The sequence below is a fragment of the Canis lupus genome, chromosome 27, assembly GCF_048164855.1.
Source record: "Canis lupus baileyi chromosome 27, mCanLup2.hap1, whole genome shotgun sequence".
Lineage (NCBI taxonomy): Eukaryota > Metazoa > Chordata > Mammalia > Carnivora > Canidae > Canis > Canis lupus.
This window is the reverse complement of record NC_132864.1, coordinates 22,567,287-22,582,981: the sequence shown is the minus strand read 5'-3', so window position 1 is coordinate 22,582,981 and position 15,695 is coordinate 22,567,287. Positions and strand designations below refer to the sequence as shown.

The window sequence follows — 15,695 nt, the reverse complement described above, 5'->3', positions numbered from 1 at the left end:
GAGGGAGATGATCCTTTGTAAAGCAGCTTTCGGGCTGGCTCAGCCCGGGGGTGCCTCTGAGTTGGGGCCTCAGCAGAGAGGGTGGAATGGCTGCTGAGGAAGGAGCAGAAGCAGCAGGTTGCAGGATTCATCCTTCTGCAGGCCTGGTGGGCAGTATCTGGTGGCATCCGCCCTCTGGTGCCAATGCTGCCCTTGAGGTGGAGGTGGCCAACTGCAGACCCCTCTGGGGCTGTTCTGTGGCCTGGACTTGCTTGGCTGAGCCAAGAACTTGTATGTGGAGGGGAGCAGGGGGCGGTGGGAAGAGGAGGAGACCCCCCTCCCAGCTCTGGCCCCATGAAGGGGAAAGGACTAGATGGCTAAAGCCTGCAGAGGGCCCATGAAAACACCGGCTGGCCTGAAGGCCAGGGAGGGAGAACAGGGGCGGCCAGGGCAGGGCCCTTCTTCCTCCTGAGCTTGGGACGGCGACAGCCAAGCCCCGGTAGAGCCCGTCGTGGTTAAATGCAAGAGAACGGCCCTAGCCATCAGGCCCCTGCAGGCTGGGCCTCCTGCCGCACAGGCGCTCCGGGCAGAGGTGCATGCACAAGGGTGAGGAGCTGCCTCGCCTTACTCCCTGGGCCAGAGCCTGGGGGAGAGTTAGAGGCTCAGCCTCGGGCCGGTGTCCCAGAGGACCAGGCCCCCGCAGCTCAGGCTAGCTGGGGGCCGCGACAGCCTCCTGAGGCATGCAGAGAACGGCCTCCATTCCTTCTGTTCCCCGTATTCCAAAACAGGAGGGCAGCAGTGCCTGGGACTGGACGCGGGAGCCGCTGAGGCGTGGGCGGGGTGGGCTGCGATCCACCGCGTCTGAGCTGCAGAGCCCAACCGAGGGGCCGCGCTGGAGGCAGCCTGAGCCCCACTCAACAGCGATCCGTCGGGGAGCCCGGGCTAGGCATGGCCTGGCAGTGGGGACAGGGCTCCTGCCCGTCCCTCTGTCAAGGGCAACCTTCAGAGGCTGAGTGGGCCCTTCCGGACGACTCGGCTCTGGTGTGGGTGGGCAGTGCGGCCGCTGAGCCGGCCCAGGGGAGCCCTCGTGTGCCAGCATGGCGCGATGAGCCCTTGCACGCACCCTGCTTCAGTCACCTCTAGTCCACCCATCCTTGCTGGCCTGACTCCTCCCGACCTAAATTTTCCTGAAGAATGAGAAGAGCCTCTTGCCTTCAGTGGTGCTGGGCTCGTCCCCGCGTCCCATGCCCTGGGCCCCGGAGAGGGCAGCAGGCCGGCTCTGTTCCTTCAGGTGGGTGTCCATCAGCTGCCGGTCAATGACCCTGTGCATGTCATCCTGCGGGGGGCAGAGCAGAGGGGCTGAGCAGGGCTCTGACCTGGTGCCAAGGGCAGCAAATGTCAGGGGGATGCCAGATGAGGATGGGATGGGATGAGATGACTGAATGGCTGCAGCCAGGTCAGCCCGAGCGAGAAAGCGAGTGTAGACACGATGCCCGGACACAAGGGAGCCACACAGGAGCCACCGACACCTCCGTATCCTCAGGGCATGGGGCTTCTCCTTACTAGCATGAGCTCCTTGGCTGACCCTGCCAGTGGTCTATCCCTATCCCTGCCCAGAGAGGGGCAGGCTTGGGGCCGAAGCTGATAATTCCCTGTCTCTACTCGGGCCTTGCTTGTGACTGGCCTCCTCCGTCCTGCCTCCTCCATCCCTTGGGGCTGGGTGTGCCTTTCCCTCGCGTCCCTCCCCAGGCCCCAGGGCCACCTCTGCTTGCCAGCTCTCTAGTCCAAAGGGTCAGCCTCAGGGGGCCTTTCCGGCCTCCTTGCCCCCTTGAAGTTCTACCAGGCTGCACCGCTGATGCCCAGGTACCACCAGCAGCCCCACGTGGCCAGGACACGGTTCCCTTGGTGCGGCCCTTGCCCACAACCAACCACACGCTGCAGGCCTCCCCGGGCATGGTCCCACCTGTGGCACAGGCCACGGGCGTCACTAGCTAAGGGTCTGCCTTCCTCCTGCTTAGGCCCATATCCTTGCCTTCCTCACTGGGGTAGCACTTTTCCCCAATTTGTTAAAGTTGCCTAGAAAATGCCTCCCTCACCCCGACTGCCTTACAGCACAGCAGCTTTTACCCCACAGAGGGGCTTCTAGACAGCAGCTCCACCCACTCTCCCTTCTAGTTGTTAGATTCCAATTCTGCACAAGACTCCACTCGGCAAAGGCCTTCTGCCGCTGACAAAGGATGAAAGCTACTGCTGTAGAAATAGAAACGGCCCTGTCTAGTTAACATCAGCAGGAACGGAACACGCATCTGCCGGATTCCTTTACCCCTAAACTCAGTGGGCTCTGGATGCCCTGGTGAAGATACCAAACCTTGGCTGAACCCTGGGGTGTGTCAGCTGATCGTGTCCTGCTTGAGTGCGGGACAGTGGCTGAGCTCTGGGCAGCCGCATGCTTGACAAGGCAGGAAGTGGGGCTGGCGCCCGCCCCCCGTCCATCACCTCTTGCACTCACACCCACGCTCCTGCCACTCTGTAGGTTTCAGTGTGAAACAAAGGGACTTTCCTTACCCTGCACCAGGTAGCAAGAAGCGAGTATGGGCCTCTTGCTCCTCCCCTCGTTCATGTCCTGCTCTCCTGGCTTCCTCTCCTCTTTCCTCACACTCCACTTCTTTCCAGTGCCTTCCTCCTACTCACAGAAATGGGAGACATGCTCTCTACCTCTGGTGTCCCAGTGGCAAATTCTGGGCACAGCACCCCGCACTCAGGACATGCTCAATAACATCAGTTACATGGAACACTAGGAATGTTATAGGGTCCTTCAGAAAGAAACCCTTTCAGAGCACCCATGCTTTTTCTGGCACATTGCAAACTGTACCTTTTTATACTTTAAAATTCATTAAGGCAATCCCACAAACTAGATCACCTTAGAACTTCAGACACACACACACGTGAACCGCTTATAATTCTACACCAGCCAGTACTTCTGTGGGCAAAACAGCCCATTCATGAGAAGACAGCACCAAGAGACCAGGGCTTAGCCAGTCAGAAACGGGTCGGCCTATCAAGCCCTGGCCTCCGTGCTGCACGCCCACTGGACGTGGCGGTGACGGGAGGGGGGCTGCGGGTGATGGCATGGCACACTGCACAGAGATGACGCCGGACGCCGGCACACACAACGTGGTGGGCCACAGGAAGGCGGGGGTGATGGCAGCAGGGGACAGGGTAGGTGGAATAGGGGCTCGATCTCACCTCAAAGGCAGGAGGGGTGTACAACTAAAGCTGTTGATACGGGAACTGAGAAAGGCCACTAGATCAGAAACCAAAGGAGCCAGATAGTAAAAAGCCCTGAGGAAGCAAACTGTAGCCGGGAGAGAAGAGAGAAGAACGGGCGGTAAGCCAGGGATTGACCAGCTGGTGGTAGGGCAGGAGCTGAGGAGCCAGGAACCATCTCCCTGAGGCTGAGGGGACGACACACACAAGTGCTCCTGCAGCCAGGCCGGCAGGGCCCTTGGAGGAACGGTCACCGCTAACCTGCCCGCCAGTGGAGGGCTTTTCATCTGTCTGCTTAGGATTGCGTGGGGAGAGACATGAATGGCTACACCCATATCCTGAAATTGTACGATGTGAACTTCACTAACAAAAAGTACAGCCCTGGCCCAGTGGGGAGCTGTGCTGGGGATGGGGCGGCCTAGGCAGAGGGATTTTGAAAATGGTGGTCCTAGAGAGGACACATTGACTCATTTTCCCCCGGGTAGTGCTCTTTGGAGAAAGGAAGCTGGCCTTCGAGAATGGGAAGGGCAGTAGCTGCTGGCAACCCAGGGACTGTGGAACTACAGACACCCCCAGCTGCAAATTTTTGTCCTGCCATATAGGGCTTCCTGGGCCCTTTGTGTTAACAGATGTTTCTTTCCAGCTAATTGAAACAAAGCTGAGATGACCAGCTGAAGGCAGCGCCTGCTCCAAACCTGGAGGGCACTGCAGCTCTAAGCGGCAGAGCCCGGGGCTCACCGCTCTGGACAGCACCCTCAGGCATTCTTCCCTGGGGGCTGAGGGAGCACAACCTCTGAATTTCACCAGGTGAAGGCGGGTTACTACTCACCCACTGGCATGGGACCCTCTCGTAATAAACTCTCTTTACACTCTGCCTGGGTTCAGAGACTGCTGCCACAGTCTTGTCTTCCCTCACCCTGGGTCTCAGAGCTCTCCTTACCTGCCAAGCCTCAAGCTGCTGCGAGAGGTTCAGTTTCTGCTGAATGGCATCCAGCAACTGGCTGTTCAGAGACATCATATCCATCTTGCACTTGGCGAGTTCCAGCTCCACAGCATTCTTCCTGAAAATAGACCGGTCAGGGTGAGCGTGGATGCCTCGTGCCAGAGGCATGTGATTCTCTACCTGGGGCACCTGGAGTCCACAGGATGAGGAAACAGGCTCTGACCAAACTCAAAACAAATAGGAACTGTGACAGTAACTAGGATGTTACTTGCAGAGAGCTGGAAAGTCCACAGCATGGGCTCACATCCATTTCCTTAACCGGTGTTAACAACGTGTAGTGAAGGGACTATCTGTCCTCCCCATGTTCCAGACGAAGAGGGGGCTCAGAAACAAGGATAGAGGAGGACTGGAACCCAGAGGACCTCAAAGGCCTCACAAGGCACTAAAGAGCTGCTATTCCTTTCCCAACACGCCAGTTCCCACGGGAGGTAGGGACCATGTCCTCCTGGTCCCCTTCTTTTCACTAGCAACCCCCCTCTAAAGGGATCGGGGATCTGTCCTAATGGTACACAGGTGTGCAAAGTAGCCACACAGAGGTGATGATCAAAGCTTAGCTAATCATAGTCGCCCACAATTTAGGACACTGGTGGTAAATTATGTGATGGGGCACAGTCTCCAGTAACAACCATGACACTGAATAGTCACTCACAACGGGGAGATATTATGTATTGCTGAGTGGGGAACGCATCACAAGACAAGGTCTGGTAGGACACCAGCTCTGTAAAAGACAAACTGCCGGAGGGTATTTAAAGGTCATACACAACAAGCTCTGCTTGGCTATCTCTGGATGATGATCGTTGATGGGATTCCCCCATACTTTTGCCCCCTTTTTTTTTTTTTTTAATGATAGTCACAGAGAGAGAGAGAGAGAGAGGCAGAGACACAGGCAGAGGGAGAAGCAGGCTCCATGCACCGGGAGCCCAACGTGGGATTCGATCCCGGGTCTCCAGGATCACGCCCTGGGCCGAAGGCAGGCGCTAAACCGCTGCGCCACCCAGGGATCCCTACTTTTGCATTTTGTATTTTCACATTTTAATGTTTCATATACTACTGGGTTTGCCTTTTCCAACATTGATAAATCACGGTCCTTCAATGCAAAAGAAAATTAATTTTTTTTCAGGAGTGGGGGAATGGGAATAAAAAGTGTGAGAGACTGAGCAGCTTCTGTCAAGGCGGCACTGGTTGCCCAAATGCCAAAATGGGCATTACTTAGTCCCCCTCAGCGACCACCTTTTGCGTCTGCAAGGGCAGGGCACGCACGCCTCAAGCCCGGCGGCGGCCCGCGGGCGCATCCACGGGCGGCGGGGCCCCGCCCACAGAGGCCTCGGCTGCAGCGAGCTAAGCGCTAAGCGCGGCCGGGAGGCGGGGCAGCTGGTTAAAGCAGTCGGGCCGCGGCCGGGCCGGCGCTTCCTCTCCGGCCTCACGTCCGGGGGTCAGGGAGTCCCCTCCCCTGACACCTCGGGGCCTCCGGACGGCGCCCGGACGGCTCGCAGCACCGGCTCAGCCCGCCGCACTGCGGCTGGGGCACAGGAGCAGAGGCCACCCAATGGGCGCCGGCGTCTCACACGCCCCAGGCTGCCTGTCACGCCCGCTGCCATTGGCTGGCGGCGCACCGCGGAACCCCTCGCGCAGCGCCGGTTGCCATGGACGCCCGGCCGCCACCCCCGCGGTCCGGCGAACGCAGCCCCCCCCCCCCCCCCCCACGCTGGAGACGACGGCGGCGGCCTCGGCCTCGGGAGCAGCTGGGCGTCTCCCGGCAGGTGGCGCCACAGAAGCTGGGAGAGCCCGGGATGTGGTGACGGAGGCCTCCGGGCGCAGGGGCGTGGCTGGGCTCGCAGGGGGTCCCCTTCCTTCCGGAAACCCCCGAAGCGGGGCGGTCTTGGCGACCTCCGTTTCCCAGCCTCGGACTGTACCCCAGAGAAAGGCTGCTCACCGGGGAATCTCGGTGCTTAATTCATGGGAAACCCTGGACCAGGAGAGCTAAGCCGCAGAGGCCGCTGATCGATCTATTAATCGTAATTTTAAAAAGTAATGTCTCAAAGGGCTAGTAGAATTCCTTATATATATATGTATTTTTTTTGAAGAATTCCTTATTAAAATGAAACCGCTAGTAACTGCCTTTTTGTTTTTGTGAGGCAGACTGCTAGCCCCAGATATTTTCGGTGAGGGCCCTGTACCTGCAAGGATATAAAATTTTTACTTAAGTTCTCTGGAACTCACTACTGTGTCAGATAAAAACACCTTAAGGTTTTTGCAGCCCAGGGACAGAGAGAAGTTATTTTTGAGGGTTCTCACTACTGACTGCACACTAGAATCAGGGAGTGGGGTAGGGGGACACTTTTTATTTTTATTTTTTTAAAGATGTTATTTATTTATGCATGAGACACACACACACAGGCAGAGACACAGGTAGAGGGAGAAGCAGGCTCCATGCAGGGAGCCGGACGTGGGACTTGATGCCAGGTTGCCAGGATTACACCCTAGGCTGAAGGCGGCACTAAACCGCTGAGCCACCTGGGCTGCCCTGCCAGGGGGACACTTTTTAAAAGTAGCCCCAAACGAGGAGATTCAGATTGAATTGTTCTGGAGAGGGCCCTGGCATCTAGGGCATTCCCCAGATGATTCTAAAGTGCAGTCAGGATGGAGAATCAGAGATGATGGCTATGAAAGCATCTTGTAAAACTCATAAGGTCCTACACAATTTAAGTGATTCTTTAGGACTGCGGTCTCAATTCTTTATACCACCAGTTTAATTTCTAAGGGACAGAGTAAGAGCTCTCCTCCTGGAGTGATCTAATGCCCTCCCTCAGGGCCAGCCTTATGTAGGGTCCATGAAGGACAGGGCCTCACTGCAGAATCCTCCCTGGGTACTCCAGTTGGGCAGGTGAATCTGCTCATCAGCTGGGTCAGACGCCAGGAGGTTCACTGGGCCTCCTCTGGCAGAAGCTGACAGCATGCATTTCAAGGTTTCATGGAGACTTGCTGGCTTACATGTCAGAGCTAGGTTCCACTTATTTTAAGGGAAGGGACTAGACAACTTGTTTCTTCTCTCCTGCACCCTGGTACTTCTCTGGTTGTATCTCCCACCTCCCATGCTGATGGCAGATTACAGTCAGAGCTTGATGTTCAACTCTTTTATGCTTGTCCAGCCAAGAGAAGGGGACTAGCCATTCCCTACTTCTAACTTCATTCTTTTTATTCCCAACAGGCTTCCACAATTAGCACCTTAATTTTATTATCTTATTCCCTAATTGTATGACACAATTTCACCCTTTGTTATTCATGAAAGTATGCTCCCACTCCAAAATATTATACTGCTATTCATGTATTTGCTACTGAATCAAATATTCACCAGGAATCCAGTGGCAGAGACACACAGGTTTGTGAACCTCAGTGTATACTTCCTAAATGAACTGGAAATTGTCAGCCAGCCTCACAGAAGGTCCTGGCCAGACTGGAAAAGGGACCCAAAGGTAAAACTAAGTAGTGCAGATGATGAAATGATTAGAGAGAACAGAAGGGAGCAGACAAGTATGTGTGCAGGTGAGGAGGGGGAAGGAGTGAGGAATTTTTAAAGTCAGAAATTAAAATGTGTCCTATTACTTTTTAAAAAGGTATATAGTATCTATTTACAATTTGTTTCAAGTGGGCTTTTAGTTTGCTCACAAGCAGCCTGTGTGGTAAGAGGAAAGGATGTGGGGACCGGGTCAAGAGACCTGAAAGGTGGAGGCCAGTGATCACCACTAGCTGTGGAATGGGGGAAAGTACCTCAGTTTCCTCATCTGTAAAAATTGGGATTAAAAATTTTTTACTTCTTGTTGTGGATGGAAGGATTAAAAGATGAAATGTTTTGTCAGCAGTGAAGTGACACAGACGTTATAAATGTGTTGCAAAGTGCAATGAGCAGACACATTTGCAGTACATTTTATCTCCTCACAGTGAAGAGGGTAGATTGGATGCATTTAGAAATCATTTAGATAAAGAAAGATAAAGAAATCATTTAGAGGGGGATGGGGAATATGGAAGTATATTTTTGCCTACGCATGTCCAAATTTTTTTTAATGTGAGAGAATGCATTTCTTCTCTGAAGAAAACCCAAAACATTAAGATATGACCCAGTTTGTTGGGAATATAAGGTGATAGAGAAAAACTGCTGAATGACTCTCTAAGGATGCATCAAACCCAGAATGCAGGAAAATTCTAGAAGATGAATGATCAGTTTCTTCAATAAATAAATGCAGTATGAAAAAAAGATGGAGGGGGATTTACATACATATTAACTAAATGGGGTATGTGGATTTTGGAGTCTGATTCTAATCAATCATAAAAACACATTTATGGGCCAGTTGGTTACTAGATGATATTAAGAAATTAGTGTAAGTTTTTTCAAGTGTGACCACTGTATTGTGCTTGCGTGTTTTCCAGAAAGAGTCTTTTTCTAGTAGAATCTATACCAGATGAGATGAGGAGGTATCTTATGATTTGCTTCCATAGAATCCAGTGGGGAGGGGGACAAAGCAGGTGGGATACAGATGAAACAGTAGGCCATATGCTGATTAGGGATAGAACTAAAACACAGGTAGGTAGGGATTAATCTTATTTTTTTTCTACTTTTGTGTATGCTTGAATATGCCCATAATAAAAATAACAACTCCCCTAAAAAACACTAAAAATAAAGAGGTTGAGGTCGATCTATATAATGAAATTGAAAAGCTAAGATACAAAGCTACATGTACAGGATACGTACTATTGATACTTAAAAAGCTGAAACTATTGCATGCACACCTGCACACGCATAGGAAAAAGATCTGCAAGAGACACACACGACTTTCCACAGTAGTATCTGTATGGGGAGAAGAATGAGACTGGGGGTGAGGGTGGGTATGGGTAGCAGGGAAACCCTTTCACTTTTGTCTTCTTCTGTATAATCTTACTTTTAAAACTGAGCATATACTCCTGTTGCTTGTGATTAAAGTAAAATTTAGCAAGCTATGCCCACTCACTTTGCAATGGCCTCATCGCGGTCCCGGATGGCCTTCTGAAGCTGCTCCTTTGGCTCCTGGTCCTCAGATGTCACTCTGAGTCGGTCTCTCTCCTCCTTCAGTGCAGTCATCTCCACACTCAGCAGTGTTACCTGACAGGGGACCACAGGGATGAATGTGGGGACACCACTGCTGCTGGCCTGGGGTGTTGCTCTCGAAGAGGCAGAAAGAAACAAGCAGCTCCAGATGGGTGCTTGTAGCTTCCTGGGGCCCCTGGCTCTGAAAGACATCCACCTCTTCTGGAGAAAAGATGCCACATGCTGGGCTGGAGCCCACTGGCCAGGGGTCAGGTAGGGGTGAGGGTAGGGGATGAAAGTCAGCCCTGGACAGCAGCCACGGGGGCTGGTCCCCCTTGTATGTGGCACGCCACACCACTGCTTCCACTTCAAGGCATTCCCAGGGAGCTAATGAAGACCCCACATGCATCAGGGCTCTGAAACACACGTTTAAGGGTAGGGACTCAAGTTTTGTTTCCAGCCACCTTCCACTCAACCTGGAATACTGCTATCCACAGGGCCCTGGCTGGACCCCAAAGCAAAGCCTGGGACCTGGCTCCCATTTCTGTAGCAGTACATGATGCAACCTGTAATTCAGCTTCCCTGGTCAAAGCCATATGAAATTTAGACACCTATGAGACATCATCTTTCACTTTTCTGTGGTCCACGCCTCGTGAGTGGTCCCACAGCCCATTCATTGGGAGTCATCCTTTGGTGGTAAGGTGCCCTTCCTAGTGGCTCCCTCAGTGACCACAACTTACCCTCTGTACACCTAGAGTTCTGCAATGGCAGGAAGCATGCTCTATTCATCTGTGCATCTCAGAGCCTGACTGTATAATGCTTAATCCCCAAACGCTTATGCAGTAGACAGTGGTCTTCTTTTGGCCAGTCATCATCCCAAATCCTTTCCTATTTGGAGGACATTCTTGGTTTCAGGAATTTTGGTGGGAGATAGGGGATGCTCTCTCACTAAGGAAGTCCAAAGGGGAGAGACATGTCCTTTCCTAGGCACACAGGCATGGACAGGTAACCTAGATGTGCCAGTCACACACCCCTACCTGGGACTGATATTCTTGAGGATTCAGCAAAGCCACAGGCCAGGGGGAAATTATTACAGTGACAGCATATTGTTTCTGTGGCCCCCACTTCCTATGGCTCCTTCCTGTTTTAGAGTTCAGTTCCCCAGCCTTCCTATTGATTCTGTCAGGTATCAGATTTAATTTCAATATAGTCTCTGTCTTCTTAAGTTAAGCAGAGAGAGTTTTTGTTTGTAACCAGAAACCCAGCTTGGTAGAACTTTCAGTAAATATTTGAATGAATGGAAGGGTGGGAGCTCTCAGTCAATAGGCTCAGACTGGGAGTCAGACTGGCTCTGCCCTCTTGTTAAATATTACACATACTTGGACATTTTTCCAAGAGAGGATTCATCTATACCGGTCCAGCCCTCCCACAAGGAGACAGATACCACCCTCCAGTGTACTCCCCGCCCCCTTCTCAAGTCCCAGGCTTAAACATCTTCAGATGGATTGAAATGGTACAAAAACCCCAGGAACAAGGCTGAAGATCGAGCTTCCCTGAAGATGCTTTGGACTCCTTGGACTGAGATGGCAGAGTTGCCAGCTCCTGGGGAAGAGGCGCTCGGGAAGAAATCAGGGGACACCCAGCAATGAAGAGGTGTACAGGACAGTATGTTCTTACTGTGGGCCATGGATTTTGGCGCCTCGTAGGAAACATTACGTGCCTCCTGGGACTGATATTCTTTGTATCTTAGAACACTTAGGTGCCTTGTAGGAAACATTAGGACCCAGTGCTCTGTGCTTTCATGGTGGCGACAGCTGCGGTGAGCAGGGCTACAAGCTATAGGGAAGAGCATGCTGGGGTGCCTGCAGAGGCCACAGGGTGGAGCTGGTCCTGAGGCAAGCAGGCAGCAGGTGAGAAACCCAGCCTCACCCTACTTACTAGTAGGTTCTGGAGCCTGGTAGGCCAGAAACTCAAGACCCAGGAAATATCAGAAAACCAGACCTCCTCCAACCAAGTAAGCCCTAATGTGACGTTGGGCTGGCTATGCTCCAGACAAGGGTTTTGCCAGCTGAGTAAGCTATAGAGAAAACTACATGCAATAGAGGAAATGCCGACATTTAATATGCTCCCGAAAAAACTCAACAAGAATTTTGTGCTTTAGTCTGGAAAATGTGGTCAAGGTAGAGACCATCAGCTATCTGCCTTAGAAGTAGCAGGGAACTTACCTTCTTTGAGCTGCACAAACTTTTCATAGAAAGCAGGAATCAAAATAACTAGTTTCCACCATCAAGTTGTTGTGAGGATCAAATGAGGCAGATGACTCGAAGGACCTAGCTCAATGCCTGGCACTTGGTGGCAAGCTCTACTCCTCTCTTTTCTCTGAACCTGTGTGGACCTACTGATGGCTATCATGAGGACTGACCTGGCTTGTTTATACAGGGACTTAGGTTGCAGCCACCCCTAAATCCACTTTTCCTACACAAAGTAGGTGTTCTTGAGAATGAATAGGATCTAAGAAAACATGCTGAAGTCATATATCTAGGGCTTTATCTGCCCTTTTGTTTGGTAATTATTTTTGTGCCTACTTGGTAAGGCCTGTGCCAGATGCTATAGGAAAAGGCAAAGAGAAGCCAAACCTCGAGCCTGTCCTCATGGGGGGGCGCGGTCTAAGTGTTAACTGAGAAGATGAGATGTGAGTGAGGATAGTAACCATGACCCAGCAGGGCCAGGGGCTCCAGGAGGAAGGGGATCAGGAGTTGGAAGGAGGAAGTGAAACCTGAAGGATGAGTAGGGCTGATATGTGCAGGTGGCCAGGGAAAGTCTTCTGGGTAGAGGCGAAGGGCTGGAGAAAAGGCCCAGATGGGGGGAAGCACAGGGTGTGTGTGTCATGCCCTTTCATAGGCAAGGAGGGGAGATGCAACCCTTTCAGTTGGTGAAAGCCAAGAAGGGGAGATGCAAACAATAAGGAAGAAGGCTACATGGTCAGTATGCAGTCAGACTGTGGGGCCATGGGAGCTGGCGGCTTCCCACCACTTGCTGATAGGAAGTCAGTCCAGAATTTGTAAGAGAGCTCAAGCTGTGCTTCATGAAAATCAACCCAAATCATGTGGAGGGTAAGTGGGTGGGGGACGTGATGACCAAAGCCATGGTGTGATAGAATGAAGGTCTGAAGTAGGGCAGTGGCTAAGATGCAAGGAAAAAAAATACAGTGAGTTTCACACAGGAGGGGTCACCAAGAGGTCATCAGCCAAGGCCTTCCATGTCCCCAGTACATGCTCCACTGTGTTTTCATGCTCCTCTGGAATAACTGGCTAGTGCTCCAGTCAAGCCCTATCAAGGAGCCCAACACAGGACTGGGACTGTTTTTTAAGACTGATTGGTTGATTTGAAAAAAAAAAAGAGAGAGAGAGAAAGAGCCAGCATATACGCAGCAGCAGGGAGGGTGAGGGGAGAGAATCTCAAGCTGACTCCCTGCTGAGCAAAGAGCCCGATGTAGGGCTCGATTCCAGGACCCTGAGATAATGACCTGAGGCAAAATCAAGAGTCAGCCACTTAATCAACTGAGCCACCCAGGAGTCCCAGGCCTGGGACTGTTTCTCACTGCATCTCCCACAGCCTGGCTTGCTGGCTTGGGAACTGGTGGAGAGGCTCCATAGATAACTGGTTTTCCGATTGCTCTGAACATCCTCCTTGCCTCCCAGCTGTTGCTCCAGATCCCAGTAAACCCTGATCAGGAGGGAACAGGAGCCTGCAAAGCTGTGGAGAATGCAGAGAGGGGGTAGGGAGCTCTCCATGGTACAAGGGTGTGGGGTAGTCCTCAGGTCTAGTTACAGATTCTTGTCTCAAAATAATTATCAGTTAAAATTAAACCTGAGTGCTCTTTTATTTAAAAATCTGGATAGGGCAGCCCAGGTGGCTCAGTGGTTTAGCGCCACCTTTGGCTCAGGGCGTGATCCTGGAGACCCGGTGTCGAGTCCCGCGTCGGGCTCCCTGCATAGAGCCTACTTCTCGCTCTGCCTGTGTCTCTGCCTCTCTCTCTCTGTGTCTCTCATGAATAAATAAATAAAATCTTTTTAAAAAATAAAAAAAAAATAAAATAAAAATCTGGATAGGTTTCTGAGGGTCTGGTCACTTCACGTTCTAGGTCCCCCACCTTTTACTTCTGGCTCAGTTTCCAGGAGAAAAAATAACACTCTTGGGTAGGAAAGCAGTGGGCTTGGAGGATCATCCCTTGGATGAGGTTTCCTCTTAGTCTTGGAGCTGTCTGCTGGGACTTTGGTTTCACATAACCTTGTCTGGGCTCTGTCCACCTCATCCCCAGCCCCACCAGGATACAGAGCTGGTGTGAGCCCCCTCCTCACAATTCTAGAAGCTGGGGAGCACAGGGCATAGTCAAGCCACTCCTGAGCATCTCAGGGTCTAGGGCAGTGGAGGGCAGTGCTCAAGAGCTGCCATACTAATTGCACAAGGAGTGCTGTGCCCGCTCTGACAGCCACCACGTCTCCACTGGCATTCTGCGATTCAATCTGCATCCTAACCCCTGCCCTGGGAGGTCAGTGTGTTCCTGTCACGGGATGCTTTTGGATGGATGGAGTTTGGCTGAGAGAGCTGTTGCTTTGACAAAGCTTCTGGGCAGAGAGGACCTGCTGAAGAGGCACAGTCCTATCCCCCATGGGACTGAGCATAACTATCTGCCTGATGAGCTATTGGAGGGGGAATCCACAGGAAATGGCAGAAACCACTTATCAGTTGAACTTTTAAGGAGCATCCCCTGGTGGAGAAAGGCTCCGAAAGAGCTGGGTCCAGGCCCTCAGCAACCTGTGCCTTGCTCGTGTTTCTGAGTAACGACCCTGCTATTTCTAGTTCTGCTACTCTGAGAAGCAAACAAACCAGCCGACCTCAAGGAGCTGATAAGCAGAAGCACCCCCACAAAAATTTAAATAGGCTTTAAAGTAAATAACACTTTTATTAACCCAAAGAACTTTTAGAACCACTTTTTCCAGTTTTTATTCTTACAGTTTGAAGACCTGTGCTAAGTCTGGCTGAACGACCACCTGAAGGACTTAGGTTCTAGGCATGACAATGCCATTCTTTGGGGCTTGGCCAGAGACCAGCGACAGCTCTCAACAACATCTCTCCTCACTATCTGGTCACTCCCAGCAAGATGCAAGATTATAGCAACAGCTGCGGGAAGGCCTCCCAGTATCTTACAAGAGAATTATATTAGGATGTCCAAAAACTATGACTCCCAAAAGGAGTTTATTTCTCTAAGGTCCTTTAAATTTAAGAAATACTGACTGAAGCAAAAGCCAGGCTGAACTTCCCTCTCTCAGCACTCTGGTGCAGCAGGAAGGGATGACTAGCTTTGGTTGAAGAAGAAAGGGAGCAGGCTGGGTGGGGGCACGGTTTAAAACGCTACCTGTCTGGTGTTCCCCACAAATGGGACAGAATACCACACATTACCCTTGTCAAGAGGAAAAGCCTTATCCATCTCCTTAGCTTGTGTTAAAAGCTCCTTTCTGGGTGGGGGTGCTCCTAAGCCCTTTAGAACTTCTCAGATTGGAATACAGATGCCCTTCTCCCAGATTCTCGAGAAAGATGAAATCATGATCAAACAGGAATGGAACAGCAAGACCAGCAGTAAGTGCTTCTAAAGCTTAAAAACAGGCTGGCAGAGGTGATGGCATTAGAGAGAGAACAGGCCTGTAAAGATCAATTACTTCTTGGTTTGCAAACTTCCCTGCTTAGAAGCTGCTGGAAAAACAACCATGAATATCCTGAGAGCTACAGCACTTTAAACTGCCAGAATCCGCCAGATAATTTGGGCTCTGTGGAAGGCAGCATGTCACTGGAGGAAATGGAAGGTCAGCTATTCTTACCTCTAACAATTTTACTTTGGGCTAAACTAGAAGGCTGGCTTCTTCTCTTGAAGACTCCCAGCTCACCTCAACATCAGGTCACCATCCTCTGAGGATTCGTCAGAGGAGAGCCACTTCTCAAATAGATGTGAGAGAGGGAAACTCATGAGGGGCCCAGAGAGCCTGGAGGTGCTCACCTGACTGTGCAGTTGCTGCAGCTCCTCTAGGCTTTGCCTCAGTTTACCCCTCTCTCCCTCCATGAGTTCCCTGAGGGCTCTCGAGTCCTCACTGGTCTGCCTTATCTGTTCTTCTAAGGAGTCATCATCAATTCTCCGGGAGCTCTGACAGCAAAAGAGAAAGCCACCAAACCAGAGAGATGGTGCAAGTGGGGGTGGGTGTGGTGAGACAATTAGTGGGAGAGAGAGAGGGGGGAGGTACGGGGAGGAGGCAGAGATGGGTGGGTGTGGAGGAAAGCAGGAGAGAGGAGATGGGGTGGGAAGGTGGAGGGAGGAAAGAGGAGAGACACAGG

At 51.7% G+C, this 15,695-nt stretch overlaps 1 protein-coding gene across 6 annotated transcripts in view; it reads right to left on the bottom strand.

The window, feature by feature from the left end:
* Positions 1 to 1,015: 1,015 nt before the first annotated feature.
* The window catches only part of BICDL1 (BICD family like cargo adaptor 1), a 101,879-nt gene continuing 87,199 nt past the window's right edge, over positions 1,016 to 15,695 (bottom strand). Inside the window, exons 7-11 of one of the 6 annotated variants that reach the window (XR_012019325.1) lie at positions 15,364 to 15,507; positions 9,253 to 9,383; positions 4,187 to 4,307; positions 3,226 to 3,334; positions 1,179 to 1,315 (exon numbers count right to left, since the gene is read on the bottom strand). Coding sequence is in view for 4 of the 6 variants with exons in the window: in XM_072802761.1 (XP_072658862.1) it covers positions 1,157 to 1,315; positions 4,187 to 4,307; positions 9,253 to 9,383; positions 15,364 to 15,507 (555 nt within the window). In the remaining 2 variants the exon portion in view is untranslated. Of the gene's footprint in view, positions 1,316 to 2,459; positions 2,663 to 3,225; positions 3,335 to 4,186; positions 4,308 to 8,930; positions 9,093 to 9,251; positions 9,384 to 10,048; positions 10,197 to 15,363; positions 15,508 to 15,695 lie in introns of those variants that run through there. The other 5 variants (XM_072802761.1, XM_072802762.1, XM_072802763.1 and 2 more) reach the window with 5 other exon arrangements.